Source organism: Ictidomys tridecemlineatus, chromosome 11 (assembly GCF_052094955.1).
Source record: "Ictidomys tridecemlineatus isolate mIctTri1 chromosome 11, mIctTri1.hap1, whole genome shotgun sequence".
In the NCBI taxonomy this organism is placed as follows: domain Eukaryota; kingdom Metazoa; phylum Chordata; class Mammalia; order Rodentia; family Sciuridae; genus Ictidomys; species Ictidomys tridecemlineatus.
In genome coordinates, this window is record NC_135487.1 from 29,175,210 (window position 1) to 29,193,603 (window position 18,394).

Consider the following 18,394-nt stretch of genomic DNA (forward strand, 5'->3'; position numbering starts at 1 on the left):
CACAGGAGGAGGTGCGCCAGTCTGTGACTCCTGCCGAGCCTGTCCAGTACTACTTCACGCTGGCTCAGCAGCCCACTGCCGTCCAAGTCCAGGGGCAGCAGCAAGGCCAGCAGACCACCAGCTCCACGACCACCATCCAGCCTGGGCAAATCATCATTGCACAGCCTCAGCAGGGCCAGGTCTGTGAACTGCTGAGGGCATCCACCCAGCAAGATGGTGCCTCATAGGTGTGGATGGGGAAAGCTCATCAAGGACAGAGAGGCAGCCAAATCATTACAAAGCTGGATTTGCAGTCTAAAAACCTGAGCATTGCCCCAGATTCAGTGATGAAAGCAACATGTTACCCTAATCTCTCTTGACCCTGTTTTTCCTCTAGATTATATGAAGAAAATACATTGTATAAGATATTCTCCAGGATACCTATGAACATAGAAATTTTAGGAAAAAAAAAAATTTTCTCTAACATGCCCATAAAGAGCAGTATGATCTTTAGTAAAAGGGCTTTTCAGTGGACTCCATTTCTCTTTCCCTCTATAATTGTGTCAGGTAACCTCCTTTTTTTACAGTAGTAATCAGAAGATTCTTTCTCTTCCCCAAAGTACTGTTGAGAGAAGTACCATCCTTTGGGAGTCTTAAGAGGCTATAGAGGGCTGGAGCTATAGCTCAGTGGCAGAGCGCCTGCCTCACACATGTGAGGCACTGGGTTCAATCCTCAGCACCACATAAAAATAAATAGAGATATTGTGTCCAACTACAATTAAAAAAAATTTTTTTTTTAAAAAAAAAGAGACTATAGAGGACCCAATACTGTTAGCTTCGCATTCAAATTCTGTCAGTCATTATTTAATTCATCTAACATTGAGCATCCTCCGAGAACAAAGTCCTGTGCTAGATATTGAGAATTAAAGCATGAATAAAATAGTCCTGATTATCTAGAAATTTAAAATATAGTTGGGGATTCAAGTATTAAAAGGTTATGACCACCATATGGGACGTGTAAGACATTTCTTAGAATTGTGTAGAGTGTTATGGGAGCACATCAAAAGGAGTATCTGTGAAAGATGTGAGGTTAGAGAAGGTTCCTAAATGGAAAACTATGAGTCTTAGAGGAAACACTAGAAGTTAAACAAGCAGGAAAGGATGGTGTGGTCAGTAAGGGCAAGTACAGGCAAAGGCTTAGAGGTGAGAAGCAGTACAAGGAATGGTGAGAAAGTGTCATCAGCACAGGGGACCTTTGAGGCAAGTCCAGGGAACACACCCTGGATAGTCTTGTGTTTTCTAGTAAGGAGCTGGGTTTGCCTAGAAGGAAAAAAAAAATTTGAGATGGAAGTGGATTTAAATATGAATTATGATTTTAAGATTAATTCCCTGTTCATTTATTTATCCATAGAACAAAAATTTATTGAGTGCTTATTCTTTGTCAGACACTGTGTTAGGCATGAGGAGCTCAAAGATGATCTCAGCCCATTCCCTGCCTCAAGGCATTCAGTGCCCCATGATGCCTAAGGGACTTTCTTTGGCTCATGCCCATGCCTCTGCAGTGGGAAGAGCTTTATCTGCCAAAGGCTTTATCCTTTTACAGAGTGAACTTCAAGGGAGTGTGCCAAGGGTTGGCCCAGATTGGCTGATCATCCTGAGAAGCTCATGGCTGTTGTGTACTGACAGCAGGGCATAATCATACGTGATTTGGCAGCTGCCATGCTAACACAAACCCTCATTTTCCTGAAATAATTTAGAAATACCTTGGAAATCCTCTTGGGCACATTAAGTTGATACAGTACAGTGATGAGTTGGCAGCATGCTTTTTTGCCTTTTTTTTTTTAAAGTCAGTGAGAATTTCATCTGTGTCTTTTCTGTCAATCCAGACCTGCTCAGTCTGGAACTGATAAGGCTTGTGAAGGTGATGAAGTTGGTCCCTCCCAGCTGTTACTTTGCTGTCCTGCTGCTTCATGGTGGTCCCATGTGGGTCTCTCCTCCCTAGATCTATAGTGATGTCTATTTCAAGTTGAGTACAAATATGCGTTGCAAGACAAAATGTTAGAGCAAATTTGGGAGAAATATGTATTTTTTGTGAAGTGAATTCTCTCTCTTTTATTTTTTTGTTACAAATTGGGAATTTCTGGAGGTTAGGGGATAGGAAGAGTTGAAATTTGTGAAATGAGGATGAAAAAGATACTTTCTCTTGTCCTAGCCCATCATAGGTATCTTTACTGAGAACTGTCATCTTTCTTTCCTACCCTCTTCCAGTTTATAGTAATTTCTTCTTACCTGGTAATACTTGAGTCTCATTAATAGTTCACAGGAAATATCCCCTTCCCTTGTACCTTTAAATGCATAGTTATAATCTCATGTGGACTTCTTTAGTCAGAATCAAGAACATCAAAATAGCAGTTGAAGCCCAAGACCCTTTGAGATCCAGAGATGTCTTGATGTGATTTTTAATTCAGAGCAGGGAAAGGCCATGTCCAAATAGAATGGACCTAGGGATGTTAAGAGTGGGAGTCCAGTTGTAGTTTATAAAGAGCTCCACTCACCTCCCACCAGAGGAACCAGATGTGGTGGGCTCGTTTCTCTGGGTAATCTGTGAAAGTCACCTCAGGGGCTAAAGTTTTGAGAGTTGAACGAATGATTGAATATTTTGACAAATAGTAAATTTTTATCTCTCACAAAAGAGTTGTTTCATAAGAGTACAAGCAAGAGACACAAAATCTGCCACATTATATATATTAGACAGTAATGTCTTAAATCTGAGATTGCCATTTCTAGAAAATTAAAAGCTATTGCTTTACTAAATTTTAGTAATAAGGGTAGGATCAGTTAAGAGTCAGTTCTTGACAGCATCTTGTATCCTACTAGTAGTCACCTTTTCCATGGGAAGCTATGGTGGTTGAGAGCAGTCATCTGGCTAGTATGGGCAGGAGTCCCTGTGCTTCTTGAATCGGGGAGAAAGCCATTCTGCACCAGGCCCAGCCTCAAGGATGAACCCAGGTGCTTTATTTTCCTTTCCTTGTTTTGTATGCCTTAGAAAGAACTCGGGACCCTAACTTAGTAAAAATTTATATGGACCCCCACTTTCAGTTTCATTTTGCCCTCCATATTCATCTGCTGTGGGCTTGATTTTGGCCATTTCTCAGGTGAACTATCATGATTGCTTTTGATTTTTTTCTGTGCCATATGTGCCTTAACATCATTGAAGGGACTGTGACAAGTGGCCACATTTGAAGCATGGAGGCCCAAGCAGATATTCTGTATTGTGAACCTAAAAGTCATGATGGCTTTCTCAGCTTTAATTTCTGATAGTAGCTTTTTTAGCAGTGCTCTAGACCCAAAGGACTCTGTAGGTTTAAAGATATTATTGGTGTTAAGATGAGTTTAGTCATTAATGAAGACCCGTGGTCATTCTAAACTTTGTTTTGACTCTTCCTTTTAGACCACACCAGTGACAATGCAAGTTGGAGAAGGTCAGCAGGTACAGATTGTTCAGGCGCAACCTCAGGGTCAAGCCCAGCAGGCTCAGAGTGGCACTGGTCAGACCATGCAGGTGATGCAGCAGATCATCACTAACACAGGAGAGATCCAGCAGATCCCGGTAAGCCTGCCCCTAGATTGCATGGCTCTGTTCTCAGCTTATGATTGAAAATACTTTAAGATTTCATATATCATATACTTGAAGTTTTGGGTATGTGCTTTTGTTGTTGTTTTTATACTGAGGACTTTACCCAGGGTTGCTTTACCACTGAACTATATTCCCAGTCTTTTTTATTTTCTGAGATAGGGTCTTGCTAAGTTGCTGAGGATCTTGCTAAATTACTAAGGCTGGCTCAATCCTGTAATTCTCCTGCCTCAGCCTCCCAAGTTGCTGGGATTACAGGTATAAGCCATAGCACCTAGCTGTGCTTTTTTTTTTTTCCCCCATTTTTTTTTTATTGATTGTTCAAAACATTACAGAGCTCATGATATATCATCTTTCATACATTTGACTCAATTGAGTTTTAACTGTGCTTTGTTTTTAACCTGTTTCCATTATACCCTGTGCCCCCACCCCAGTGTGCTTCACTGTGTTTACTTTTCATTCTGCATTAATTGATTCATGGAGTGGCTCCTCTCAATTTCTGCTCACTCCACTTATACAGAGAAATGATTATAGCTGCTACCCGATGCTAAGGCCCAAAATCCTTGTGAGACAGTCCTAACCTTTGATTAGCAGAGAATAAGAGGGAGGTGTATAGGGAAGGCCATAAATAACACTTGTTGCATATTCATGAGTCAGTTCCCAGTGGAGCCTGCAGCAAAGTATATTTTTGGCTTTCATTTAACTTACCCATTTCTTTACTGTAGGCTGTAGCTTCCTGTGTGCCTTGAGGGATTTCATAGATTTGTTGCTTTTTTACTTATATTTGTTTCTTTGTTTAAACAAAAAAAGTAGGGGTGCGCGTGTGTGTGCGTGCGCGCGCATGTGCTTGTGTTTATATATATATATATATATCATTGCTTTAACATTTGTAAACTATGTTGGTCAATTTGCCACCAAAAACTGGAAATTGAGTGGCAGAGAGCAGTGCTTTTTAAATTTTATTTTAATAATTAACTAATTTTGTAATACTGTGGCTTGAACCCAGGGGTGCTCTGCATCAGAGCTACATCCCTAGCCCCCTTTTTATTTTGAGACAGAGCCTCACCAAGTTGCCAAGACTGACTTTGAACTTGGGATCCCCTCCTTCAGCCTCTGGTGTAGCTGGCAGTACAGGCATGAGCCACTTTGCCTGGCTTTAGTGTAGTCATTTATGAAATGTAGGCCGATAGAAACTAACTTTGACTTGGTTGGCCACCTCCTCTTTGAAAAAAAGCTCAAAAAGTATCCTTAGCTTAGTTTTAGGAACTTCTTAAGTTTCTCTCAGTTACACAAACACACATCATCAATTCCAGGTGTCTAGGCTCTCTGTACCTTTCTTCAACCAACCCCAAGACCTCGATATTCAGTAGTTAGCTTGCTTTCTTTCTTTCTTGCTTTCTTTTCCTTCCCTCCCCCTCCCCTTTCTTTCTTTCCCAAAATAAAGTCATTTAAGCCAAAGATGAGATCTCACTTTGCAGTAATTTTAACCCTCTGCAGCACAAAGCTTCTGCCCAGATTTGTTATAAAATCTACCACCTCATCTTCACTGATATAGACATCTTCTCAGGAACCTGCATTTCCAGACTTTTCAGACCATTCAGCAGAGTGCTTGTAATTTAAGTCATGACTTTGGGATGGAAACTTTACTTCTCTTTTTTTTTGGTGGTACTGGGAATTGAAATTACATACAAGGCAAACACTCTACCAACTGAGCCTTATGCCAAGCCCCCTTTACTTCTCTTTCGAAAGCCCAAGGTTTAGGCTTATTTGCCCTGTAATTAAGTTAAAAAAAAAAAAGAAGAAAGAAAGAAAGAAAGAAAAATAAAACCTGTGAGGAGCATCTGACCCATCCTATCTTAGAGGACTAAGGGGCAGAGCATCACCAGGAGTTTTAACCCTAAGAAAAAACTGCCTCACTGTCTTTGAACTGCTTGGAATCATTTGGCTCACAGCTTTTGGAATTTCTGCAAAGGCTCTTTCCTAGCTAGAAAATTTAAAATCCCTGTGGCTGTCCAGACACCTGCCTCCACTTCTGGGACAAGGCTTTAGCTTTTCATAAGATTTGGTGTGAAGCTAGGCCTGGCACCAGAGTTTCCCAGCAGTTCCTCTTGACATGGTCTCAGGAAAGAAATGACTGTGGGTCACAATATTCTTGTCCTATTTTCCTTTGAAACAGATTCTTTTTTTAAAAAATATTTATTTTTTAGTTTTTTTAAGTGGACACAATATCTTTATTTTGTTTTTATGTAGTCCTGAGAATCGAACTCAGTGCCTCATGCATGCTAGGTGAGCGCGCTACCGCTTGAGCCACATCCCCAGCCCTGAAACAGATTCTTAATGGGTACCTCAGGCAGATAGTTCTGAAATGGTCAACCAAGCACTGTAACCACTGAGTTAGTTTTTCTGGGTGTTTGAAACTTTTGAGGCTGGAAGTTTCAGAGAACTGTTTGATTTAACACTGCATGCAGTAGTGCTGCTGCATCCCATCAGCTTTTGCCTCAGGGAAGTAAGATTCCTGCAGTGAAGTTAGCCTTTGGAGGCCAGAAGGAAATGTGCTCCAGGACAAAGAGGCATGAAGTGCCCATCAGCCTGAAAAGGCTCCTTCCAAAAGCAGAGACAGACTAGGCAGCTAGGAAGGTGGTTTTGGGGCCCACAGATAGAGATAGACCAAATCTGCCTGTGCTCCCAGAAACATTTCAGCTTTGAGCCACGGGTGTGAACATCTGCTGTCCTCTGCTGAGCCTTGGTCTTCTCTTCATCCTGGCTCTAAGCGCTAATACTTTCATGGCACACTGGAGCGTTAAGAGCCTGAGTTAAAGCTTTTAGCACACAATTAAATGCAGCCTGTGGTATTATTGTATTATCTGAGATTTAATTGTAAGCATGAGAGACTCTTAAGGGCACTTTTGTAGCTTTGTTTTCCCATGATGGGGTTTTCTGTGAGAGGTTTATTGATTTTGCTTCCCCTTGGGAGGTGTTTGGCCAGAAGCTAGTGCTGAACACCCAGGATCCTCAGAGTCCCACAGACCCCCATTGATCATGGCTTTTGGGAGCAGAGGTAATAAAGCAGGATAGCTTTTTCCTCACAAGATGTGTAACATGGAGTTGGGCAGTACTAAAGCTGAGACACAGGATGACAGCATATCTTTGGGCTCCTAGCAGACAGTGGAACTCTTCACAGTATTGGGAGGTGTGGAGATGAAGGGCAAAGAAATCCACACTTACTACAGCCATTCTGACAATGTTAGACAGATTTTAGGATTGATTGCTTATATAAATTTTGATCATACAGCCATGAGCCAGCAGTTCTCTTGCAACCATGCTGTTCTCCCATACTCGACAGGATCTACATACCTTCTTTTGTATTCTGTTACTTGTGGGGAGGGGGTGTTATCATTTTGCTTGTTTTGATCTGTTTAAAGAGACTTTTGTTTCACGGCAGCTTTCTTTGGAAGACTAAGGGGCAATACCCATCTCTGATCATGGGAAGTTTGCCTATAGAGATTGCACTCATACAAACTGTGGTCTGTTTATCTCTGCCCCTGACCCAGGTGCAGCTGAATGCTGGTCAACTGCAGTATATCCGCTTAGCCCAGCCTGTATCAGGCACTCAAGTCGTGCAGGGACAGATCCAAACACTTGCCACCAATGCCCAACAGGTATGTACCCCAGAGATGGAGGGCTTGAGTTGGAAACTAGTAGCAGCTCTCTGGCTTCTGGCTAGAAAGGAGCCCTCAGCATACAATTCTCACTACTTTTAGGAAGACACCCCTCCCACTCCCCCAGGCCCCCCAAAAGTCTCTTCTGCCCAAGGGACTGATGAGGGTAACTGGAAGATTGAGTTCAAAGGGTGTCACTTACATCTTGTTCTTGAGGGGCAAAGGAATGTCGGGAGGATACCTGAAAGAAGCCTAGTAAGTGCAAGTGCAGGTCAGGCTGGAGGAAGCCTAGTCCCTGGTCTGTTTCCATCTTTAAATCTGAATGGCTGTTGTGTTCTGGCACATCCTCTGCCCTCTGGAAAGCTTCTTAGAGTTTAACCCACCTCTGCATGTATCCTCAGCCAGAAGACTTACCCTCTGTCTCCTCCCTTGCCCTATAATACCAAAGGCTGTTAGTCAAAGAGCCAAGGGGGCAGCCCCCCTGGCCTTGGGTTGAGGGTCGTGGGCATCATTTACAGAGGATGGGGGACACTGTTCAAGGGAAGTCATTGTTAATGGATTCTTTGCCTCAGACCCAAAAAAAGCAGCAATCGTTTAAGAGCTGGACCTGTCTGGCCCAGTTGCATTTTTGGTGATGCATCTATTGACAGTAGTGACAGAGCTGAGTTTGTAGAGCAGGTCTCCAAAGATCTCATTTGAGCAAATGTGAGGAATGAGCCAAAGCAAGGCTTTTCAGTTCCATACAGTCTCTGGGATCATAAAAAGACCTTTTCCTTACCTATTCCCTGCACATCCATGAACCATGCGGGGCTTTTCCATGGTATTCTTGGAACTCATACTTGCATCTCAATACTGGTCACACCTTTGGGCCCCAAAATCTTATGAGAAGAGTTATTGGTTCCTCAGAGGTCAGTTTGGGATACAGAGCTATAGCCAGAAAATGGGGAGAGTTGGCCAAAGAAGGGAGGATGCAAGAAGAGGGTACCTGAGGGTAGTTAAAAATCTCCATAACAGCATGTAATTGTGGTAACCTGACATCAGTAGGTGCTCAATAAATGTTTGTTGTATGAATGCCAAGTAAATAACATGTATACGTGATTTAAAGGTAAATGAAATTTCCTTCCCAGCTGCTCTATATTGTCAGTCCTACTGGCCATAGGTCAGTTAACCTTTTTTTTTTTTTTTAGGTGGACACAATATCTTTATTTTACATTTATATGGTGCCAAGGATCGAACCCAGTGCCTCATGAATACTAGGCGAGCACTCTACCACTGAGCTACAACCCCAGCCCCATCAGTTAACCTTTTTATGAGGAGATTCGTCCATTTGTTTCAGATTCAATTATTTATTCTGCAGAAATTTTTTGAATTTTTACACTGGCGATATAAAGAGTTCAACAGCTCTTGCTGTTGAGTAGCTTATAGATCTGCAGGAGAAGGAAAAATAGTAAGGAATTTTTATGAGGCCTTTTAATCACCTGTCCCCTTTCTTGTTCTTCATTGCCCCCTGGGTAGGCTGCAGAGGTTGTTTTTTGTCTGTTGTGAGAACATTCAAGAGGACCAGTCTTAACTTGCAGTTTGACTATGATGAGTCCAGGAGATGGTACACAGAGACCATTGCTCACCCTATGTTCCATAGACATACACACATGGCTCTGGTCTTCTATTTAGTTTACCAAGCTGTTCCCAGTAGTGTGTGCTACTGGGTGTTCCACATGCCAGTAAATTTATTTTAAAATCCCCACATAAGATTTTAAGTGCATGTGATAAATGTTTTTCTTGCTGCACCCCTTGTTTCTCCCCCTCTCCTCCTTCTCTTCCCTTGACTCAGAGGGCTGCACATTACCTCACTCAGAAAAAGCACTTCATAGGCTTTTCATGAGGACCACCAGGGCCAAGGCCACTGCTTACCAAGGTGTTTCATATTCCACTCAGATAAATCTGGGTCATAGGTTGGTTTGAAGCCCATCTTCCAAGGATGAAAGGGACCACTCACCACTTTGCCCAAACATTTTGCCTTTACTGGCTGATAGATGGACTCTTAGGGTTTCTGCCCCATACTATAAATGTTATTCCCTCTCATGATAAAACCACAGAGCTAGGTGTTCTCCTTGAGCCTTAGACTTTAAAGTGAGGGGATAGTTGCAAGATGAGGACATTAAGGGATAGGAGCCTGAGAGTTGTGTCTTACATGCTCCATTGTTCTTCATGTACCTGTGTGGTGCCAACTCTGGGTAGCTGGGTGATTGGGAGGGACTCTTGCCCTCATCAAGCATCCATTTTATGCAGGCCTTGTTCTGGGCACACTTTGTAGGCATTGTTCCTGATTTTCGTGGTGGTAGGCTGACATGCAGCTTATTTGCCTACTCTACCATCTTGCTTTCCACAGATCACACAGACAGAGGTCCAGCAAGGACAACAGCAGTTCAGCCAGTTCACAGATGGACAGGTAGGGTACCCAACCTGGGCAGGTCAAAGGGCAAGGAGTGGGGTGGGGACGAGTTGTGGGTGGTATGGGTTTGGGTGGTTAGAGTTATTGGCCTATCCTCTGCTAACAATGAGGGGACAGAAATTGTTAAAACAAGTGAAATCTTTAAATCAGGCATGTATCCTTTATATATGTAGGCATGTGGGAGCTAAAACCACTCTTAGACACTATATAGCCCAAATGGCCATTTTACAGAGGAGTAAACTCAGCCCTAGGGATGGGAAGTGCTTTATCCAACTGTTAGTTGTAGGGTAGAATTCAATCTTCTGTTTCCCACTCTAGGACTGTTTTTGTCCTAAGTCCTTATTCTTTTTAATAGCACATATGAGTTCAGCTCATGTGACCTCTTGAGCTCTCTTGATGCCAGGATTTAGTAATTGTAAACATGTACAAGGAAGAGCCTTCCTTTTTTCCCCTGCTCTCCCCTCATCAAGTGCTCCCAAAGACCACAGAGTACGTATGTGATAGGATAACGTGTCCAAACTTGTACTGTCCATTGGCCAAGAGAGAGAAGAGCTGGCATCAAAACTCACCACTGACTTCTGCAAGTACCAGATGCTAGACCCTTAGGCCAGGGTTCCTATGGGTAGGGGTCTTAGTTTTGGGTTTTTTCAGGGCCCTAAGAAACCAGAGACCAGTAGGTCCTAACCTTACTAGCGACTGCATGAGCATTTTTTCTAACCCTCATGGGGCTTGTCTAATTGCAGGCCACCTCCTTTGCAGGACCCATGTAAGAAATGCAGGTTCAGTGTAGCTTCAGCCTGAGCCAGGTATTCTGAGGAAAGGAGAAGCAGGGGTATCCTGCTGCCCCTTTCAGTGAGGATTGCAAAGGGGGAAATGCTGACTTCCAAGCTGCTGGTACAGTGGTCGATTGCTTGTGTTTGTCACAGAGGAACAGCGTGCAGCAAGCCCAAGGCTCTGAGCTAACGGGAGAGGCAGAGCCCAGAGAAGTGAAAGCCACAGGAAATGCAACTCCCTGCACCTCTTCCCTGCCCACCACACACACTCCCTCCCACCAGGCTGATGCCTCCTGTGTCTGCTGCTCCCTGCCCCAGCAGAGCGCCACACCTGCTCCTCCCTCTGATGCCTTGCAGTGGGTGGTGGTTGAGGTTTCTGGGGCCCCCAACCAGCTCGAGGCCCATAGGGAGCTGCATGCCCCTCTCCCAGGGGTGACCTCACTCTCTCCTCTCCACCCCTCGCAGCAGCTCTACCAGATCCAGCAAGTCACCATGCCTGCGGGCCAGGACCTCGCCCAGCCCATGTTCATCCAGTCAGCCAACCAGCCCTCGGATGGGCAGGCCCCCCAGGTGACCGGCGACTGAGGGCCTGAGCTGGCAAGGCCAAGGATACCCAACACAATTTTTGCCATACAGCCCCAGGCGATGGGCGCAGCCTCCCTCCCCAGAGGACCCTGCCGACCTCAGCGCCTCCTGCAGGCTAGGACATTGGTGCACTACACCCCACGCCTGTGGGCCGAGATTTTCCAACAAAAAGATGCAATATTTTTTATTTCCTTTTTTTTCCACTTTTTTTCTCCAAGAAATCAATATTTCAATGTCAAGCTGTGTGTCCAATGCTATGAAATGAGAATATTAAATAACATATTTATGGCATTTTCTTGAAGTGTGTGGTTGAAGAAATATTTCTCCTTTGGTTTTTCTTGTTCTGCTTCTCACCGCCACTTGTTTTAAGAGATCTTCCTGGGGTGCAGAGGATATCCTGATTCTTAGAACAGCTGCTGTCCCAAGATTTGCCACCTTGTTCTGTGTTCAGACAGGGTCAGGTGAATGTGTGCAGCTTCTTTTCTCTCATGCTCTTCTCCCCATCCCCATCTCCATTTTCACCCGGAGCTCTATGTTTGTATCCAGAGGCCACAGGAAGCATTCCTTGCATTTTGGAGATGAACTCATTCCCCATGGAGAGCAATGGTTTATTCCTACACCTTTCTCTCCTGGGAACCCAAGGAGACTAGAATTTCGTGTATGTGCTGCCCTCCTCCTTTATTTTATTTTTTTAAATGCATTAAAAATTGTGCTAGTCTCCTTTGCTGCATGGACTTCAAAACTGCATGAAATGCAATAAATCTCATTTTAGATACTTTAGAGTCAGTTTCTGTGTCTGGGGACATTAATGGGGCCACTTTGCTTGGGAAAGGTTTGTTTGCCCTTGGGTATCTGGAAAGAAGGGGCACCCTTGTGAGAAGGGGGCATATCTGAGCCAAACTGAGGTCCCCAGTTTTATAAGTGAGCTTCACCAAAACACATTTGTTGCTCAGAAAGACCTGCCCAGCTGACCTAACTGGACTTTCAAACAGAGAACTGTGGCCCGCTTGGATGAGGGCTGATGGGGCATCTCTCCCAGAGAATGCTGGCTGTATCCTGCAAGCAAGGAAAAAGGATCTAGGCCCTTTGTCAGCCAGCAGCTCATAGGACTTTTATAGCCAGAGTCTGGGTCTTGTCCATTGAAGCAAAGAGAATAGAAAGCACCAATGATGAGCATCTTTCTGACCCCCACCATGCCATCTTTACAATCAGAGTGGGACCAGTGTGGTGGGAATGGCAACGAATTGGGTACTGCAAGGAAAAGCAGGTGTTCATACCTATTTAAATTTTTTTTAATTAGTTGTTGATGGACCTTTATTTATTTGTATGTGGTGCTGAGAATCGAACCCAGTGCCTCATGCATGCTAGGCAAGCGCACTACCACTGAGCTATAATCCCAGCCCCTATTTAAATTTCTTACCAAGATTTAGGTCCATTGTTCTGGCCTGCTCTGCCCTTTACTCTCTATGTAGGGAAAGTGTTTGACTATATCTCTTTGTCTATGGCATGTGTCACCTGGTGTCATTTTCTTTAAGTGTATCTTACCTCATTCCAGAATAAAAATTGAGGTGATTTGCAATAAAAACATAGCACAATGAAATAATAAAATAGGGCAAACCAGAATTAGGAAAAAACAATTGAGTAGGAAATAAGTGTCATAAATAACAAGAACAAAAAAGTATGGTGGTCATGAAGACCTACATAGTTAGAATGATTTGATGCTAAGCCTCCTGTCACTAAAGCCAAAAGAGGGGAATCAAGTAAGAGATTCATTCACATATGAAAGGAAGAAAACCAACACTTTTTCAAAAGCAAAGATTTTTCTAGTTTTAAGGTTTTGGATACATTGTACCCTTCCATTGTCATCAGGGAAGGTAAAGCAGGTGACACTTATCACCATGAGAAATCAGTATCCCTTAATAGTTCAAGTGGCCCCTGCATGTTTCTGGCTCCCAAGTTAATGCCCTCCTTCTTGTATCCAGTTATTTTACCTCTGGACTTGTCTCTAAAGGGGTCTTCTGGCCTTTCCATCTGTCCCATACCCAAACACATCTTAGTGAGACAATCAGCAAGTTTTCACTGGTGGCTGCATGCCCAACTTTGTGGAAAGAGGCAAGAGAGTGTGAGTGAGCAGGCAGAGGGCCCCTGGTCTTAAGACAGACAAGGCAGAAGCTCTGTTATTTAATTTCCTGGGGCCCTCTGTCCCACTTTGCTGCTCTTCCACGCATTGCTGAAAATTCTTCCACAATTGGAATTTCAGGATCATCCATGGGTCCATATTTTCCCATAGGCTCCCCCTGTTCATTTTGGAGATGTTTCGATCAATTGTGATTGGCAAGCAGCTTCCCTGCTGAGTACTTTCTCTTTAAATTGCCCTGCCAGCAGGGCCCTTCCCGGTGTAAACAAACCCTTTGGTGCAGCCCAAGAGAGCCCCTATCTAATACCCAGCATGATCCCCTTACATCCGGAGCACTCTTTAAACATTTTTTCTAGCATTTGCAACATCCGTCCTCCTGATGATCTTCACAGTGACCCTGCAGGAGAGACAGGAAGATGGATCATGATCCCTGTGTTACAGATGGAGTCATGAGAGGCCTGTTGAAATGAAGTGACTTGTCCAAGGTCATTCCATGAATTAGGGGTGGAGTTGATACCAAAACACTAAACTGATCCTCTGCATATACAGCTGTTCCCTTGTCAAAGGTGGGATATGTATGTGTAAGAAAGAACAAAATATTGCCAAGTGTCGACTGTCTCCTTTTATTGAGCTTCCCCAAACTCACTGGCCCAGCCCTGAGTGTATGTGGAATAAATACATGATTGGGTCTGGTCTGGGGACAGCTGGTAATTGGGAACTTTCTGAGAGGCTAAATACTGAAGGTTGGAGACCCTTGGGTATGAATGGAGAACCTGGCTGGCTCCTTTGCTGCTCAGGTCTGCCAGTGCCACGAGGGGGCAGCAGGCAGCCCTCACCTAAATCCTGGGAGGTGACTAATCCCGCCCTTTTCCCACCTTGAGACAATTCTAGCAACCAGTGGGGGTGTGACTGTCCCTTTTTCAGCAGGTACAAGATCTTTGGCTTCCTTCCTGATAACAACCTCACTCTTTGAGTGAGGAAGCTTCTGTAGGATAACAATGAGTGCTGGAAACTACCCTTTTCAGAGCATGGCATCATGGTTAGATCTTAATGAGGGCTTCGAGACAGCCCAAGTTCATTGAGAGTCCTTCTATTCCCCCAGCTTTCTTCTCACCCTCCTCTCCTCCACCTCCCCCTGCACTTAGTGCTCCTGTCACACCCCTATTACTCACTGGTTCTTGAGCTCACCTCCCTGCTTTCAGATTCTGCTCATCCCAGTGCCTGGAATGTCCTTTTATTCCCCTTTTCACTTATTGATCTCCTATACATCCATCAAGACACAAATTCAAATGGCTCTCACTGAGAAACTTTAATTCCCAGGCAGATCAGCAAGGACTTCTTCGATGTTCTTGTATCAACTTATATAGACTATTACTAGAGCTCACATACACAGTCATTCAGCAAATATTTCTTTGGCACCTTCTGTGTATCCAGTATTGTTTTGGACATTCTGAATACAGCTGAAAGCAAGCCAGATGAGATCCTTGCTATTGTGGAGCTTATTTTGGATGTTGAGTTGGGGGTGGGGTTCGGAATTGGAAATGGGAGGAATAGTAAATGCTAGACCAAGTTAGACTGAAAATACTCTGTCTTCCTCACAGGTGGTCCTCCTCAAATTCAGGGTCATTTCTATGTCTCAAGATCCCAGCACAGGGCTTGGGATCAAGAGGGTAACAGTAACTGATGAGTAAGTGAATGAACACAAAGCCTGCCTTGCAGACAAACCAGAGACAGGGACTTCTGCACACTGCACACAAACCCACCTCTACTCATCTGACTCATGATTTTCTCTTGTTAACAGTTTTTTATTGCACATTGACAATATGCTAGGCAGGGCTATTAGGCAGAGATTATACTTTTAAGAAATTTATGTGTTGGAAAATAAAGCTAAAGCTTGGTACCTAAATGGATTCTTATTTCATCTTCACATCCTTATTAAGTATGTATTCTCCCCCTTTTATAACAAGAGCTTAGGCTCAAAATTGCCCAAGGGCACCAGCTGGTTTCATGGAGCCAACTGCTCCAAAAAACCACCTGTCCCAGGTGGCCCAGCTGCCTCAGCCCCATTGGTCTTGTCTGCTCTGTTCATGATTCTTTTCCTATAGAGAATGAAAGTCCCCTCTCCATCAATTCCTGGAAAAGGGCCTAGCATTTGTCCCACAGTTCCAGCCATCCATAGGCTTTTGTCAGGTAGCACTTGACCTCCCTAGAGAAGATCCTAGGGTAGAGATTGAGTGCCCAGTCACAATTTGAGCATGGTGGCGCACACGTGGAATCCCAGCAACTTGGGAGGCTGAGGCAGAAAGATCACAAAATGAAACCTTGCCTAAGCAACTCAGCTAGCCTGTCTCAAAATTTTTAGTAGAAAGGGCTGGGGGTATAGCTCAGGGGTAGCACACCGCTGGGTTTAATCCCCAGTACCACGGGGGTAAAAACAAAACATGCCGAGTCACAGGAGTAACTTGGGCATGGCCTTCTTGAGGAGGAGCCACGCTGGTGGTGTCACCCCTAGGTTGGGTACTTGCCACTACCACACAGCCCAGGAAGAGGGGACAGGAGGACAGCAAAGCTGGCAGTCAAGGGCAGAGAACCTGAGCTGGGCCCCAGCCGGGCCAGGCTGGGCTAGGCTTCTCTGTTTGGCTGGTGCTAAGGTAAGATCTGAAATAGAGCCTGACCCTCCAACAGCCCTGAGCCTCCTGCCTTTCCTTAGTGCCCTGGCCTCCCTGAGCCCTGTGACACCTCTGTGAACTCCCAACGCTCCCCCAAGTCCCTGTGCCTCCCTTGCCTCCCTCTTTTAGGGAAGAGGAACAGGAGCTGTCTGTGGAATATAAGCTTTCAAAGATCTCATACAAGTCCAAATGTCTTTATTTTGCCCTTTGATTTAAATGACTAGTTTGGCAAGATATGGAATTGTAGGTTCACAATTATTTGCCCTCAGCACTCTGAAGTTGCTCTTCCATTGTCTTTTGGCATCTGTTGTTGCTGATGAGAAATTTACCATCAGCTCAACTATTGGACTTTTGTAGATAAGTTATCTTTTGTCTCTGATGACTTTTAGAATTTTCTCTTTATTCTTGATATTCTATACTTCTGACTATAAGGTGTCTGGATGTAGTTTTTTTTTTTTAAGATACTTTACTAGGCAGTCTGTGGGTCTTCTAGATTTAGAAATTCATGTCTTATTTCTGGAAATAGCATGGTCACTCTAGTATCTCTTTCTAAAACCAATAATACCAATGCTGGAATTTTTTGTTCAATATTCTGTCTCATTTGATTGTTTATTGTTCTGTTCTTTGTTCTAGAAGATTCCTCCAGCTGTAGCTTCTAATTTATTCTCTCTTCAGCTGTATATACTCTTCTAACCCATTGATTTTTTAAAATGTCAATGACTTTGGTTTTCATTTCTAAAATTTCTAGAAATTATGTTCATTTCTGCTACATGTTCCTATTTAGTCTTTCTGTTCTTGTTTTATAGATGCTATTCATTTATCTTCTTGAAAAACTATATTAAACTTCTTTTCAGATTATATCATTATCTCTAGGTCTTTAGGAATGAATTTTCCTGTGAGAGATAAGTCTCTCAAGGTATTGTGCTTCTAATATGATGCAATATTTATCCTTGAGATTATTTTCAGCACATTTTTCTTACTGTATCCTGGAATGTGTATGTCACCCCAAGGGACCCTCTCTCAGTTGTATGTGCCCAAGCCATGTGAGAGACAAAGCAGCTCTTATTTTAGTGTCTTGGCTTAAGGGTTTTGCATCAAATCCTGAGCCTTCAGCCCATATGGACAGGCTGAGGTGCCATACTCATATGAGTACTCTTTCTACCTAAAGCCAGAGCCAGGTGGTCAACAGGCAGAGATGTTTCAAGGCCAGCATTAAGCAGGGAGCATAGTATAGTTCCTTCCATTCATGGGATCTTCAGCTATATTTCTTGTCCTTGCTGGAACACTGAAGCTCTCCACCATCTTGGAGGTGCAGCTTCCACTCCTGCTCACCACCAGGAATACCCTTTCATTTCTACCCTTAAAGAAGTCTCATTCTCAGGCTAAGCGGTAGAGCACTCTCCTAGCACATGTGAGGTGCCGGGTTCGATCCTCAGCACCACATAAAAATAAAATAAATAAAACAAAGGCATTGTGTCCAACTACAACTAAAAAACATTTTTTTTTTTTTTTTTTAAGAATTCACATTCTGGGGCTGGGGCTCAAGAGGTGCGGCCTGGTTCGATCCTCAGCACCACATACAAATAAAAAATGTTGTGTCTGCCGAAAACTTAAAAAAAAAAAAAAAATATATATATATATATATATATATATAAATTCTCTCTCTTTGTCTCTCTCTCTCTCACTCTTAAAAAAAAAAAAAAAGGCACATACGCTGTTGGACCTAGAGTCTCCTCCAGGTCTTCATTTTCCTCCTGAAGGTCCCAGTAAAGACATTAAGTCAATTTAAAAAAAAAAAAAATCTCATTCTCACTTTTGAGCTTAGATATCTTTTTTTTAAAATTTTTTTTAATATTTATTTTTTAGTTATGGGCGGATGCAACATCCTTGTATGTGGTGCTGAGGATCGAACCCGGGCCGCACGCATGCCAGGCGAGCGTGCTACTGCTTGAGCCACATCCCCAGCCCCTAGATATCTTTTTAAAATAATAGTAATCCATCATGTATCTTACACATTTAATATTTCAAAGAGGAGGTTGCTTGGGCAAAAGCTTTGGATTAGAGACAAGGGAACCTCCAGGAGCCTGAGACAGCTGAAGTCAAGTTTCACCTGGAAGTTTCTTTCTTGGAGCCTCCCCATCCTGCCACTGAGTCTCTCGCCTCTCTTCTGAGCCCTCATCCCCCTCCCTTAACAAGTATCATCCCTTGTCTGAATCCCTCTGGCTGCCACTTAGTCCCTCCCACTCACATCATCGCCTTCCTGAGCCCTCATCCAAGTTCCTCTCGCCAAGACAGCATACAGGTTCTTTTTGAGTGGACACTCTGCCACTCAGAACAGTCCGTCTTCTATATTTTTCAATTGCTCCACTGTCCCAGTGGCCCTCTGAGAACATGGAGCCTACCAGCAGGACCATAGTACTGAAGCCTTCAGCACAGTCTCTAGGAGTAGGATTAAGGGGCAAGAATGTGACCAAAAAGGAAGAGTGTCCAAAAAGGCACAGCTCTG

The 18,394-nt window shown here is 43.7% G+C and overlaps 1 protein-coding gene across 6 annotated transcripts in view; it reads left to right on the forward strand.

The window, feature by feature from the left end:
• Nfyc (nuclear transcription factor Y subunit gamma) overlaps window positions 1-11,857 on the forward strand; it is a 62,617-nt gene extending 50,760 nt beyond the window's left edge. For 4 of the 6 annotated variants that reach the window (XM_078026021.1, XM_021735993.3, XM_005317873.5 and 1 more), the window contains 5 exons: window positions 6-179; window positions 3,431-3,589; window positions 7,165-7,272; window positions 9,662-9,721; window positions 10,651-11,857. In XM_078026021.1, the coding sequence (XP_077882147.1) occupies window positions 6-179; window positions 3,431-3,589; window positions 7,165-7,272; window positions 9,662-9,721; window positions 10,651-11,082 (933 nt within the window). In that variant the 3' untranslated portion in view covers window positions 11,083-11,857. The remainder of the gene's footprint in view (window positions 1-5; window positions 180-3,430; window positions 3,590-7,164; window positions 7,273-9,661; window positions 9,722-10,650) is intronic. The other 2 variants (XM_040288453.2, XM_005317872.5) reach the window with 1 other exon arrangement.
• Window positions 11,858-18,394: the final 6,537 nt, after the last annotated feature.